Below are 15,421 nucleotides of genomic sequence, written 5' to 3' on the forward strand. Positions count from 1 at the left end.
CTACTAGAGACCAGAGACGTCACTATCAAGCTGCGTTAACAACTGGGTATGACTCTAAACTGGGAAAAGTCTGCCTTGTTGCCCTTGCAGCATGTCACCTTTATAGGTGCCGAGTTAGAAACCGTGCTCATGAGGGCGTTTTTTACCACAAGAAAGGATTCAAGGTTTGCAACAACAGGTATACGAGTTGCTCCCTCTGAAAAAAGTGAAGGCAAAAACGGTTCTCAAATTGTTAGGGATGATGGCTGCAACAATTATGCTGGCTCCTCTTGCGAGGCTACATATGAGGCTCCTTCAGTGGCTGCTCTTCGCCCAGTGGTCTCTACAGCATCTTCCGCTTTCTCATCTCATAATGATCACAGACAGGTGCAAGCAAGGTCTATGCTGGTGGCTTCACACCAGCAACCTCAATGTGGGAAAACCCTTCGTCCCATGCCCTCCTGTTGCCACAGTGACCACGGATGCCTCCCAGATGGGGTGGGGGGGCATTATCTCAGCAGGAAAGTCCAAGGCACGTGGCAGGAACACGAGATACATCTGTATATCAATATCTTGGAGATGAGAGCAATGCTACTAGCGTTGCAAGCACTTCAGAGCTTTCTTCCTCTTGGGACAGTTGCGATCCACTCAGTCAATATGTCAGTGGTATGGTATCTGAACAAACAAGGAGGAACCAAGTCGTACCCGTTTGCAGAGAGGCTATTCAAGTGTGGCAGTGGGCAGTGTCTTCCCAATGTTTTCTTGTAGCAACGCACATTCCGGGGAAGTCTAACATGATCACAGACAGGTTGAGCAGAGCTATTCTGATGCCTTACGAGTGGTCTTTGAACAGTCAAGTTGCGGAGCAGATTTTCCGCAGATGGGGTCAGCCTTGCTGTGACCTATTTTCCAGTCCCCTCAATACCAAGTGCAGCAGCTACTTCACCCTTATCCCCCCTCAGGGGGAGTCACCCAGGGATGCTCTAGTTCATGATTGGCCCTCCAGTGTATTTTATGCCTTCCCGCCAGTTCCTGTGCTGACAAATGTTATTCAGAAAGCGCAATCCTTGGTAAACAGAATGATTCTGATTGCTCCACACTGGCCTCATCAAATTTGGTTCCCCTTTCTCCATCCCTATCCCATGGAAGCCCCCTGGATTCTGGACACACAGCCAGATCTACTGACTCATATGTCAGGGCAGTTCCATCCCTCTCTTCAGACCTCTCCGGTTGACAGCCTGGCTACTCCACTTCCATCACTAGTCAGGCTTCATCATTTTTCTCCGGAAGTGGTTCATATTCTGTCTTCTTCCCATAAGCCTTCGACCAGAAAGATTTATTCCAGTAAATGGAAAAGATTCTCCATCTGGGCTCATGCAAGACAAATTGATCCTTATACAACTCCATTTTCTTCAGTTCAGGATTTTCTCTCCATGCTTTTCAATCAAGGGTCAGCAGCCGCAACCATTAAAGTCCAGTTGGTGGCTATTTCCACTTTTCATGTCGCTAATGAACCCAGTCTAATGGTGCATATACTTTGTAAGGTATTCTTGAAGGGCACTATGCTGCTTCGACCTCCAGTCTTTGACCCGGTCATGCCTTGGGACCTGAATTTTGTGCTACAATATCTCGCTTCATTCCCCTTTGAGCCTGCAGCTACTTGTGAATTGAAATATTTGACTTGGAAGACCATCTTTTTGGTAGCCATCATTTCAGCTAGACGTGTCTCATAGGTTCATAGGTAGGAACTAGGCTATTGGCCCTAGGGCCTATATAAGCCTAGCCAAAAATGTACCCTGGCTTTTGCCACCCAAGAAAATTATTTTCCTGTGCCCCTGTCGAGCAGAGCCACAGAAGTGATCCCCGGGATGAATTTTCTATCTCCCATCCAATCATCAAGATTTTTCTTGAGGAGTGCTAATGAGAAGCTCTGTTTGACATAGATAGGTAGTCTGTTCCAGAGTATGGGAAGTGTCTGGGACAGGAATCTATCCCTCCAGCTGTATTGTGATGACAAGGTTTAGGTCCCTAGAGCATGTAGCTCGGAGGGATTGGGATTTTTTTTAAGTAGAGCATGCTCGGAGCTCCAAGCTTTGTCAATCAGACTGCCTTACTTGATATTTCACAAGGACTGGGTTTCCCTCAGACCAAACCCTTCCTTTATGCCGAACATGGCTTCGGTTAGTAATGCTTCGGTTAGTAATCTCAACCAATCCATTGAACTGCCTGTATTTTTTCCAGAGTTTTCTAATAAGGCAGAATTTAAATGTCACCAGCTGGATCTTCACAGACAGTTGCATTTTTATTTGCATAGAATGAAGGATCTTACAAAATCGGATCAGTTATTTGTCTCATTTTCAGAAAATAGGATTGGGTCTCCTGTTTCCAAAGTGACCTTGTCTAGATAGATCTCTAGTTGTATTTCCTTCATTTATGCCTCAGGGGGTAAAGATTTACCATTTAGAGTGAAGGCTCATGCAACCCGATCGATGTCTACCTCTACAGCATTTCAGGCCAGAATATCTATGGATGATATTTGTGCTGTGGCTACATGGGCATCTCCTCACACCTTTATTACTCACTACAAATTGGATTTGGTATCCAGAGGCAGAACTTCCTTTGGTTCCACAGTGCTCAAGAGTATTTTCCACTGAACCTCCCAGGGTTCAGGTCCTGGGGACGCTGTCCCACGGGTAAGAATTTAGGCGAGATTGGACTACATAACCTCAAGAAGTTATGTACTCACCATAACGTTTGATGTATGTAGTCCATCTCACCTCACATTCTTACCCCACCCCCCCGCCTTCCCCCATCCTGGAGGACCTAGAGGTAGGTCTGGTTTCAGTACTCCTTTTATTGTTGGAATGTTCTTCCTTCTCTATGTGTTATATGTATGGAGGGTGAGTGATTGAGCTTGCAGCAAACAAGATCTGGAGAAAGGGAGCAGTACAGCATGGGATTCCTCTTAGCCCAGCCAATTGAAAGACTTCGAGCTCGAGTATGGCCGAGTCGGAGCTGAGGTTCGGCTCCGAACCCATGGGTAAGAATGTGGGGCGAGATGGACTACATGCATCGAATGTTATGGTGAGTACATAACTTCTTGTTTTGTTTGATTAGTACACACAGATATGTACCTAAGATGAAGTTAACTGGGATGCTTAACTCAAAAGTTGTTAATTGGAAGGCAGTGGAATTTTTTGAGAATGTACATTGTATAGCCCTAGGACCTATTGTCTAAGGTAGTCTTTCTTTTTTAATTTTTCTAGTTTCCTGCAACTCCAGACTGAAAAGGAAACTCTCTTCAATGACAGCAGGTAAGGAAGCAGGGTACTTTGTGCATCCAGGATTTGCATGTTTTAACTCTGTTAGCAAATTTATCATTCGATTTTTACTATCCATATGATCATGACTGTATGGAGGTAGCATTTAAATTAATTGATCACAGTACTGGCTTCAGTTGGATAGATGGCAAATTTTTCTTCATGCTGTTCAGTTACTAACTGTCGTTGAAAAGAGCAACAGATCTGTCAGGTCCTAGAATCTCTCCTCTCCTGTCATATTTCTTGAGGTGATATTGTCGAGCATTTATTTTGTAGAATTAAGTTCACAGCTGTTTCTGTCACTGCCTCTTCAAACACTGTTGTATGTAACCACATAGAAACATTATTAACTATTATCCGGCTTTTGTTACTGATTATCCACTCTCCTTGCCAGTGTCCTGACAGAGTATGAACTGGTCATTTGCATATGAATGATGATGTATCTTACTGAAGAAAAATGTACTTTTGGTGGTACTGATGGCACATTAAGTGCATTGTGAACAAAGAGGTGTAGGTAATGGTATATAGGAATCAACTGTTAATGAGCTTCCTTATTGAGTACCACTGTTCAAGTCTTCTCTTTCCAAGAACCTGCAGCTTCAAGTCACTCTTTGTTATTAATGGACGACTGTTCCATAGCCAGACAACAAGGTGTCGATATATTGTAAAGTGGTGTAAGGTATGTACCTTATGTTCTTAGGACAGAGAAGAGGCCAGATGTATAGACTTTCCATAGTATGTGACTTCCACTATTGACCAGCGTTACTGTGCGTATGCATTAACAATGAAGATGTGTACTGCCATTTTCTTTGCTGCGAGAGTTATCTTGGCTTCTCCACTTCCTAGCAATGATCAATATAGGCAGTAAAGAAGAATCCTGGATCAGTCGGTCAGGACTGTGTCAAAACCTAAGATGTTAAGTAGTTTATTCAACCAATAACTGTAAAACAAAAGACAAGTATAATAAACTTACTGAAGCATTTAGAAATATCCAAGTTGCAGTTGTTAAAGTTGTATTTTTAAGCAGTAAGCATTACTGGAAAGAATGTTTTATAACTGTGATTTAAAAGCTGCTTCTATGAGGGCGTATGTCCCATCACACTAGAGCATTTCAGACCTCTAAAGCAACAAAAAGGCCCATAGACTCACAAAAGTTAACTAAACCCTTGTAATCTCTGACAATTCCACCTCTCTGGGATCTGAACTTTGTTTTCAGTCTTAGCTGAACTGGTGTCGTGCTGTGTGAGTGATTTCTGCACTTTATACCTGCTTAGTGCTAGGAAGTTTTTATCTTACCAAGTTTTGATCCAGCAGCCTCCTCCTCATTGAAAATTTTATACCTGGAGCACATTTCTGCTGGTTGACCTCTACCTGTAGAGCTCTTGAACTACAAGCCCAAATGGCCATACCTCCCTTCCTTATCTTCCATAAAGATCTCCTTATGGGCTAACCCCTCTTTTTTGCCAAAGGCAATAATTGAACTGTCAGTCAGGCTATCCATTTTCATACCTTCTTTTCTAATGCATAGAACAGGGATGAGAGACCCTTCATTCCCTGGATATGCACAGACCACTGAGATTCTACCTGGACAAGATAAAAGCTTTCTGCAAAACCAGCCAGCTCTTGGTCTCCTTCAAGGAGGGTAAGAAGGGTAAAGTAAGTAACCCTGTAACCAAACAGACCATCTCCAACAGGATCTCTAAATCCATTTCCTTCTGTTATACCCTCTGTGACAAGTCCCTGCCTTCACCTATGAAGGCCCATTACACTAGAGAGCAGTATCTTCATCTGCAGCCTTCGTCAAAGGTATTGACTCCACATCTGTTCGGGAGGCAGCATCTGGTCTAGGAGGCAGCATCTGGTCTTCAGTTCATGACTTTGCTGGGCTCTACAGGGTGCATGCAAGATCCAAATCTAGGACTACTTTTGCCAGATATGTCCTGCTAAGACTGGAAGACAGTTTTCCTGTCTTCAACCCATCTACCTTTTTTTTTTTGGGGGGGGGGGGGTACTGCAACAGTGATCAAAGAAATGACATGCAAACTTACCATAACAGTAGATAGCCTTCTGTTCAGTGCTTTGTGGGCTGGGTAGGGGGTCCAGTTTCCCTCCCCTCTTCTTAGCTGTACTTGTTTGTTATTGCTTATACTCAGGCATATCCAGGGTCTTCTGGCTGTATATAATCTGAGGATCTTACACCTATATGTCCCCTTATGTATCCCTATACCCACGGGCTGAGGTCCTACACTAGATGTATGGTGCATCAGGAAGGTTTTAGCTTTGGTATGCTGACCTGATGCCAGATTACTTTGGGCAGGATAATCTCCATCTGTTTTGGAATACTGCAACAGTGATCAGTAAGTCATCTACAGTTATGGTATGTTCTTGCATATCTGTACTTTTTTCAAGATATGCCAGGTTTTACTCACATCACGGAGATGTACTGTAGATAATTGGCAGTGCTCCATATTGCCAGTACATGCTGTGTGAGTGATTTCTCTGCTTTGCACCAGTTGAGTGCTAGGATAGTTTGTAGCCTGTCCCACAGTCCTGAATTGGATTGTGTGTTTTTGGAAAGATTGAATGAATGAAGAAAATATTTTTTTAAGTGGCTAGTTCGTTGTATTGTCTTCTGTTGTGATTGCTATGCTAAGAGTCTGGCAGTTGTTTTAAAAAAAAAAAAAAAAAAAAAAGTGCATTAAAGCAACTGCTGCATCAGCTACCTTGTGACCTGGACTTCTTTGTTCTCATTTACAAAAGCCCTGCAGGGGTAGATATGCAGTCCAGAAGTAATAGTAGTAGTACAAGGTATTGTTGTAAATGTCCAAGTCATATATTACACTGCTGTAAGAGTCCTACTTGGAGAAGGATGTACGAGAAGACCTTTAAGAGGGACTTTTCCTACAGTAATTGATGTCCTCCCACTTTTATTTTTCATTATAGTATTCTTTTCCTGCCTGCTCAAAGTAATGCATTGATCTGTTAGTGAAGTTCTCATATTGTGTCTGTCTTTTGTGGTTAGTGGTCAGCTGTATTGTGAACAGCTGCAGAACTGGACTGTTGTTTTCTGACATTTGAAAAAAAATGTAGAAGGGAGATTTCTTCTTAACACTGAAGTACATTTACAATAGAGATTATTTTAGTTGCCTGGGGGCATAGTCATAAGAATAAAAATGTGTTTTCTTGCTTCATTAAATGCATTTTCATCTATTTTTTTTTCGGTTTGAAGTCCTATGCACAATTCTTAAACTGGAAATTCTGTAGTTGTCACATACAGTTGCTGTTTTAGTTTCTTACTAGAAAACCTGAAAATTAAGGGCAATATTTCTTTATACAACTTGTAATACACCACATTCGTATGCAAAGCACTAGGTGGGATGTTACTTTTAGGTTCATAAGTCATAGGTTGCTACTTGACAATTGATCGGGCAGCTCATTCATATTTTTAACTCTTAGAGAATGGATGTAATACTGGTAAAAAATAAAAATCTAGTCTACCAATAGATAGAAGAAGAAAAAAAAGGAAGACCCAGATTTTATACTGTTGTAAAAATGTCTGTTTCTGTCAAAAAGATCTGCTGTTACGGTGAATGCCCTCACACAGTGATAGTGTATTTACATTTCTCAAACTGTTGATTTATAGATAGCCCATCAACTTGTGTCTTTGTCTGTCATTAGTGTGATTATAAATCCTGACATTATGCTACTGTCAAAGCCTAATAAGCAGAGTTTCTGTAATCTCAGAACTGAAACAAAAGCTAGGTTAAGGAGCAAACCTAGAAGGATGAATTATCACATAAAATCCTTTTATTTGCTAAAAATAAATTAGGTTAGAACTTTCGTTTAAACCATATGTTAAACTTCATCATACAGTTGGTAATTTTGAAATCACCTTCCTATATAGACGTCCTGTAACATTGGTGAATCAACTCATGAATATTAATAACATTTAAATACTTCATCTCAGAACTATAAAACACACATTCTAAAAAGCACCTGCCTGCCACTCTATTGCTATCAAGCTAATAGTGAACTGTAAATAGAATTCTTAACTTCTTATATATATGCACAGTAAAAGACCACTAATAGAACATTTTTGTATAATAACGTACTTCTAAAAAGTATGTTCTATACTCAATAAAAATAAACTGTACATAGTTCTGAATGACTTCATGTCTGATTAAAGATGTATTGCTTAGGTCACTACACCAATATCAAACGTGTACTCTTTTTTTATATGTAAAAAAATAAATGCATATAAATATATATTAAATAAGCTGCATGTCCTCCCTGCGGTCGAGTGGGCGTTCGAAAGACATGCGTTGAATGGGCCTGCCTTCGTTGAAGGTTGGGTGTCGGGTAGGGTTGCCACCTTTTCAAATGCCCAAAGTGGGACATTTTTGGTACAGATGTCAGATTTTGCAGGGTGAAACATACCCGTGGCCAGTACAAAGGACAGAACATCATTTTTTTGCCTAAATATAAGCTTTTTCTTGTAGCATTTTAGTTGCTTATTCTGTTTCTTACAACATTTAGATGTTTCGTTTCAAATACAGAATAACTGTTTTATGCAACTATTACATAAAATATAGGAGATAATTCTGTCCTAAAATCTCAGGACATTTGCCATTTTTTCAATTTTTTTTGCAGGACACAACTGCCCAAAGAGGGACTGTCCCTCACAAAGTGGGACAGGTGGTAACCCTAGCGTCGGGCTGGCAACTCGACACCATAAAAAAAAACTGCCAATCATTAGCGGACCAGAGTTCCACTGTGGTGACCCCTAACCGGGAAAAGCCGAAAGACAAACAACAACATCATCATTGAATAAATATGTAAAAGTGTAAAAAATAAATATATATGTAAAATATGTAGGTGAAAAATGTCTTTGTTAAAAAAATATATATATATATATATATATATATATATATATATCAAAATGTGAATTAAGGCAAAACATTTTATTTATTTAGATGTTGCTGTCTTAACAGCTGACACTTACCTATTTGCAAGCATTTTACATGTCACACCATACTGACACATTCTCAGTTGCAAACATTATATTATCTACCCAATCATTTTTGGTCAGACATTACATAGGTCATTTGAGTCCTGCCTTTTTGAAACCTCATTCGTCCCCTGTATGTGTTGTTCTAACAATTCCCATTTTTTTTCGTATTTAGTTTCTCCTACCATTTTCTAAAGATTTCAGTTCCAGATGTTTTGTCTCTGTTAATATATTCACTATTACTAATATAGTTGGTTTATATTTTAGGTTCATAGGTAGGTACTAGGCTATCTGCCCGAAGGCATAAGCCTAGCTAGAATGTGTTGGCTTTCGCCACCCCCTTAGAGTAGTTCCCTGTGCCTCTGTCCAGCAGATTCACTGAAGTGATCCCCGAGGTAAACTTTCTGTTTCCCATCCACTCGTCAAGATTTCTTTTGAAGAGTGTTAGTGAGGAGCTCTGCCTAATGTAGATTTGGATCTTGTTCCAAAGCACGGGAAATCTCTGGGACAGGAATCTATCCCTCCAGCACGTCTTATTTATTGTTGTGGTGAGGTTTAGATCCCTAGAGCGTGTGGCTCGCAGGGATAAGGTTTTCATTAGGTGGAGCATGTCCTTCAGTTCTGGGTTGGACATGGCCTTGTATGTCAGGCAGAGATCACCTCTGAGTAGGTGGTATGCAACAGAGTACAGCTGTAATTTCTTCAGTCGAGCTGCATAGGGCATATGTTTGAGGCCAGTGATCCTCTTGGTGAGGTAATTCTGTGGTCTTTCCAGCTATTGCAGGTGTCTTGTAAGGTACATCCCAGATGGGGCATTGTACTCTTTGATGGGTCTGATGAGTGATGAGTAGAGGGGCACAATGACCTCTCTTGATCTGGATGCGAACCCCTTTGTGATTAGATGGGCCACATAGAAAGATTTTCTAACCACGTTGGCAATGTGATTATCAAAGGTGAGATTCATAGATTAGTACTAAGCTAACTGCCCTTGTCGGCCATTTTAAGCCTAGCCAGTTATCCTTTGTGAGACTCAAACCCTGCACCTTGTGTTTGTAAGGCAAACACCTTAACCATTAGGCCACCACCCCAGCCCTATCTACTTGGGTCCCCAGATCTCTTATTACATCTTCAGTATTTAAGGGACTACCACCTATGTGGTAGTTTGTGGGTACTTTGTTTTTTCCAAAGGGGATGACTATTTAGCATGAGGCCATGATTTTGACACCAGGTATCCGTCTCAGTGAGCCCCTTTTGGAGGATGTCTGTGTCAGCCGGAGAGTCAATTATAGCCCCTAGTTTGCAATTGTCTGTGAATTTGGTCAGCCATAGTCCTCCTGTGCTTGCCTGTACCTCTGAGAAGTATATGCCGAACAGAAGGGGGTCCTAGGACTGAGCCCTGGAGAACTCCACTTGTAACCGATTTAGAGTCGGACCTAGCTCCCACAACTCTCATCATGTGAGTTCTGTCCGTGAGCCAGTTGGCAACCCATCTTGTGACTTGGGGGTTTATGTTCAGGCTGGTGAGCTTGTCTATAATACCAAAATGGGGAATGGTGTCCATTTTCTAGTAATTGCTTTTTTTTTGGCAGCCACCATAATTGGATATAGCAAGGCATTACCATGTCTAGACAATTCCAATTCTATGTTATAGCTCAGAAAAATCATCTCCTTCGTCACACCAAGTTGCCCACCCAGCATCTCCACCAGTGTATCCCGTAGGAAATCCTTAAAGTCCACCAACTCACCGCATGCCCAGATATGTTCTCAATTACCTCTTTCTTCCCTGTCACACCTCCAACATTTACTGTCTACTTGAGGAAAATTTCTCTGGAGTCTACTTGGGGTATAAAAATATCTGTGTAAAGATTTCCAAGCAAAAATCCTAAATCTTCTAGATTTTGTTGCATGTTTGGGAGATGTGCATATATCCTCCCATTGTTTCGTGATAAATTCCTTATCCACTCTCTCTTCCCAATCCTTTATAACCTACTCTGATTCTTATAGTTATGCAATATTTCATATGCTATACTAATTATTCCTTTTTTAATGGTAGCTTCTGCTCTAGATTCTACTAAAAACTTTACAGTGCTGGTATTTATTTCGTCTAGGACACCACACACACCCCCCCACACACACACAAAGTTCTTTGTTTGCCTGTACTGTGTTATCAGTCCTTGATAGGGAAGGCAATCTCACTAACCTGCAGTCCAAATAAATTCTTGGCATCTTTCCATTCTGTCATCTTTCCCTCTCTAGTTATTTGCTCCCAATACCTTGGTTCCTTTGCCAGTTTTCTCCACTAAATTCCAGCTCCCTCTTGCTTATTGTCTATATCCGTAATTGCAGTCATACCTATCGACAGAATCTCCTTTTTCCATTCCCATGCTGGCTTAGTTCTTAGAATACTTTCTGCTACTTTATAGATAAAATATCCTTGTTGATTAATGTTATTCTCCTTAAAGGCCCGCATCTAAAACTCCAGTCTCTCCTTGTTTCTTGTGCACCCCCCCCCCCCCCGTTTCATCATCATACTTTTCCACTTTGAATTATAGTTTTCTGATTGTGCTATTTATAGGAGCCTTAACTGTGTAGCTTTGAAATAACCCTTCATATCGGGTAATCACAATCCACCCTGTTCTACTAGAAGATTGTTTATCCCACTTGACTCTTGCCTTCTTCCCCTCCCAGGTAAAGTCCTTCAGCTGTTTATTAATTGGTATCCACAACTTTTCCTCTAGTTGATAAAAATAAGCCTCACCTGTGGATAAGACTAATGGGACTAAAAACATTTTAACTGCTTGTATCTTACTATCCATAGCCATCTAACAAAGGTTCCATTTTCTCAGTTTTGTATTATCTTTTGTTTAGTCTCTTCCCACATATCCTTAGCTGCCAAATCAGAATCTTGTTTTAATCCATACTCCTAAATACTTCATTTTATCATGTCCCCATAAATATGGATATTGCTGAACCATTTCATGTGTGGGTGCATAATTTACTGCTATTGCCTTTGCTTTAGCTTCATTAACTTTGTATCCTGAAAAGATATGAAATAGTGTGAAAATGTTCAACAACATTATAATGTCTCTTTCTGGTCTTGTCAGGTATAAAATAATATCATCTGCTGATGTATATTTACCCTGTTTAGGTATTACAGCTATCACTGCTTTATACTGTTGCTTAACAGCAATATTTCTAAAGTTGTGTATATTGTCATGGTAATCCCTTATCTTCTGCTTAGCATTCTGCAGTTGATCCTCCTCTTGTTCTGTGAGATTTTTTTTATTTGTATTTATCTGTCAGACCATTGACATTTAAAGACATTACAGAAAGGATCATTGTATCATGTTATTATTCCCACCTTTTATGTACAACACTTTTTTGTTTAATCCAAACTGACAGCCACACTTAGATTTGAGTTAAACTAAAAAAAACATCAGTACTAAAAACAACACTAAACACTTTCGTCCCAAACAGGTAGTCTTCAGCTTGTTTTCAACAAGTATGCTATAGATAAAGAATCATCTGATGTTGTTAATCTTCTTTCTATTCATCACATCTGGGTGTTGTTTCCCTTTTTCCATTTAATTTTATATCTTCTTAAGAATAACAAGAGGATTAAAGTTAATAATTGTATTTCTTGTGGGAAGCAATAAGGTCCTGACCATGATATTGATTTACCAGGTACATCTGCAAGCACAGTTCCTTCCAGGAAGGATAAATAAAACCTCATGATCCCCCCCAGTGAAAATTGGATCCACCAAGTCTCAACATGATACATAGGAAGGGGGATGCCCGGACATACATCTGTTTGCCTCCTCACAACTGCACAACTACAGAGATTCTGGCACAAGGACTTATCACAAGCAAAGCATGGAGTGGATGCTCCATCTTTCAAGCTGGAAAAACTTATATATCTAAAGGTCAGACAAGAGAAGCAAAAATTATGTTTGATTGCCCCAGACTGGCCCCACCACACTGGTAAAACAATCAGATCCTACACAGCCAACTCAAGACCTTAAATCTGGCAGCATGGCGGATAAGAAACTTCTGCATCTTTTGGACATGCACAGACAACTGCACTTCTACTTGACAGAAACCAAAGCTCAGAGAGACTGAATTACTGGTAGCATATGCTGCAGGATCACAAGGAAAGGGCCATCTCAAGCAGACTATTTCCAAGTGGAAGTGGATAGGTCACATTTATGCTATTCTCAACATGATAAATCATTTGCCAATGGGTATTAGCCACATCAGAGGAGTGCCAACCAAAGACATTTTAGAGGCTGCAACCTGGAGTTCAGTGCACACTTTACAAAAGCACTACCACCACTCTACCTACTCCAAGGGCAGGGCAGGCTTTGCCAGTCTGCAGGGCCTCACTCTCACTCCTAATAATATTTATTTTCCAGCCTCCCAACCTTAGCTTTGGGAATCAACCCAATTGTAGTGAAACCACAGACAGTGACAGTGAAACATAGTACATCTGTACTTCACTATTCTATACAACCTATGCATGCTTTATAGACATATTTTAGCCTACCCTTTTTGGGGCACCTGACATCTGGGGCAAGAAAAACTGAAGAAAATGGCATCGGTTGCATCTTTTATACCCCGGCACACTGACGTCAGGGAGGAGGTGACAGCAACCGATGCCAAACCTAGACTTTGGAATTCAGGCCGACTGCGGATAGCCTTCCAGCAGGATAACCCAATTGTAATGACTGCAACAGTGAATGCACTCTAACATCTGCATTTATGGTAGCTACACAACTGTACTTTTTCTTTCTTGTGATATATCCCTGTCTAGATGCCTGAAAGAAGGGAACTTCAGGATTTAAATTTTATGTTTTATGAAAATGTGAAAATTACCTAATAATGACTTACATGATGATTATGTGTACTGTTTGGTTGTGTTGCATCTTTCTGTACAACATCCATGCGACATTTGCCTGTGTTTCAACCAGTGCACTCTTAATGACCACAAAATAATTATTTCTGAAAGGAGTACTAAGGTCTTCCTTTTCAGAGGCCGTTTTTATTATGCAGGTCTCCACCCCTCCTATCAAAAGCAAAGATCCACACTCTAATTATTTTCACCATTGGGTGATAAGGACTAACCATTGCCTGCTCCAGCACAGATGCTGTCTTCGGAACCGATCATCGAGCACACTACCACATTGGTTCCAGTAGCTACTTTGGCTCTGAGTCTTTCCTCAGCACCGAACATGTTGAAACCTTCAGAACCATTGCCAGCTTTGGCACAGATACAGCCTTTGGAACTGATCATTGAGTTCACTATCACTTTGGTTCCAGTAGCGACCTCGGCTCCAAGTCTTCCCTCCGCACCAAGCATCTTGAAACCTTTGGAACCATTGTCAGCTTCGGCACAGATACAGCCTTTGGAACTGATCATCAAGCTCACTTCCACTTTGGTTCCAGTGGCTACCTCGGCTCCGACTCTTCCCTCACCACCGAGCATGGTGAAACCTTTGGCGCCATTGCCAGCCTTGGCACTGACTCAACCTTTGGTCCCCAAAAACTACCACTTTGTTTCCAGAAACTACCTCAGCTCCAACTCTTCCTTCGGCACAGAGCATTGTATTCACAACACCTTTAATGCCAGTCTTAAAGCTACAGGCATCGGGACCAGCTGTCTTGACACCACGGACCCGATACCATCCTCATTAGACCCGTTTCTAGGTCGAGTATACAGTACATGGGACACATCCTTTTTTCCTTCCAGAATATCCACTTCATTAACCAGGAGCCTTTCCAAACATGTGGAGCATCTTGTGTACCAGCTGTTGGCAGCCAGGGGGTTATCCACTCCTTTCGAGATCCATTCGGATCCAAGGTCTTCTGCTTTAACACACTTTTGAAACCCATTCCCTTGGTGCCAATACTCCCCTACTCGGCTCCAACTTCATTCTTTTGGCCCATGGTTCCTATGGAACCGACCCGTCCTCAATTTGGGAATTGGAAGACAGGTGCTTTGGGCCAGGGCACGTAACCGTTCTCTCCTCCTTTCTGTCCTTGGTACGAGGAGTTCTTAACAGAAGATATGGATTATGTTGATAGTCAAGAGTCCCCTTGGTCACCTCCTTCAGATACGCTCTTGAAATCCTGAAGCAGCAGGTGATTGGAAACTCAGCAACCCTCTGTCCGTGGAGCCATTTTCCTGCAGGCTTTCACACCTGGCCTTCTACCTCTTGGCTGACCCCGACTGCCAATGAGCTTCCCCAGCTCATCGTGGCAGTGCCCATGAAAGAGCCCTCATATCTGTGAAACTATTCCCCAGACACCTGGCAAATTCTTTCTCCCCTGAAGACAGCCTGCATTGGTCCAAAGGGTTACCAGTTGATACTATGATACTGGCAGTGGCCACTAAGAAGGACTTCGCTGAGGAAATATCTCACTGTTCATCCACCCAACAGGGAGTCCTGAGTGGTAGTCAGACTGGGAAAGCGGGTTTTGCTTCAGAGATTTCTACTGTATGATCATTGAGCTATTTGCACCTTTTACTAGGCTCCAGAGGGACCTGATAACTGAGCTATCTGGAACTCTCACGGGACTGTTGTCTGACTAGGCACAAGGTGGCCTCAGTTTGCAACCCTGGAATCGATACCCAACTCACTCATGGGGTTGATCTCGCATGCGACCAAAGAGGTGGCTAGAACAGCGATTTCGGGCATGGTCATGAGACGTAATGCCTGGATCCGCATTTGTGACTTTGTGGACTCCTTCACGTCTTCCCCTTTTCACTGTTTCCATTGAAGCATCATTTTTTCGGATCCAAAGCAAAGAACATAGGTGCGAACAAGATGGAAAGGCCCTGTCTACCATAGGCCTACCATTCTTCAACCCTCAGTGTACATCCTTTAGGAATCAAAGGAGTGGAAAATTGTGGCACAAAAAATCCGAGTCCTTTAGTATCACTCATGGCGATGACACCCTCAAGGGCAAAGGGGGTAATAGTTCGGGAAGACGCCCTTACAGAGGCATAAGGGGTCCCCATAATCAAGATTTCAGGAACTCCTTCCCTGGACAACCTTATCAGCGCTCCTGAGGAGCCTCCCAATTGCTGTCCTCTGGAAGCAGTTGGGTCGTTTTT

At 41.8% G+C, this 15,421-nt stretch overlaps 1 protein-coding gene across 3 annotated transcripts in view; it reads left to right on the forward strand.

Annotated features, from left to right (window-relative positions):
* Window positions 1-15,421, forward strand: part of GRIPAP1 (GRIP1 associated protein 1) — a 2,851,684-nt gene that overhangs the window by 998,410 nt on the left and 1,837,853 nt on the right. For all 3 annotated transcript variants that reach the window (XM_044080007.1, XM_044080009.1, XM_044080008.1), the window contains exon 12: window positions 3,246-3,293. In XM_044080007.1, coding sequence (XP_043935942.1) covers window positions 3,246-3,293 — 48 coding nt within the window. The remainder of the gene's footprint in view (window positions 1-3,245; window positions 3,294-15,421) is intronic.

The sequence above is a fragment of the Protopterus annectens genome, chromosome 8.part0 (genome assembly GCF_019279795.1).
Source record: "Protopterus annectens isolate FY-2018-M chromosome 8.part0, PAN1.0, whole genome shotgun sequence".
NCBI lineage: Eukaryota > Metazoa > Chordata > Ceratodontiformes > Protopteridae > Protopterus > Protopterus annectens.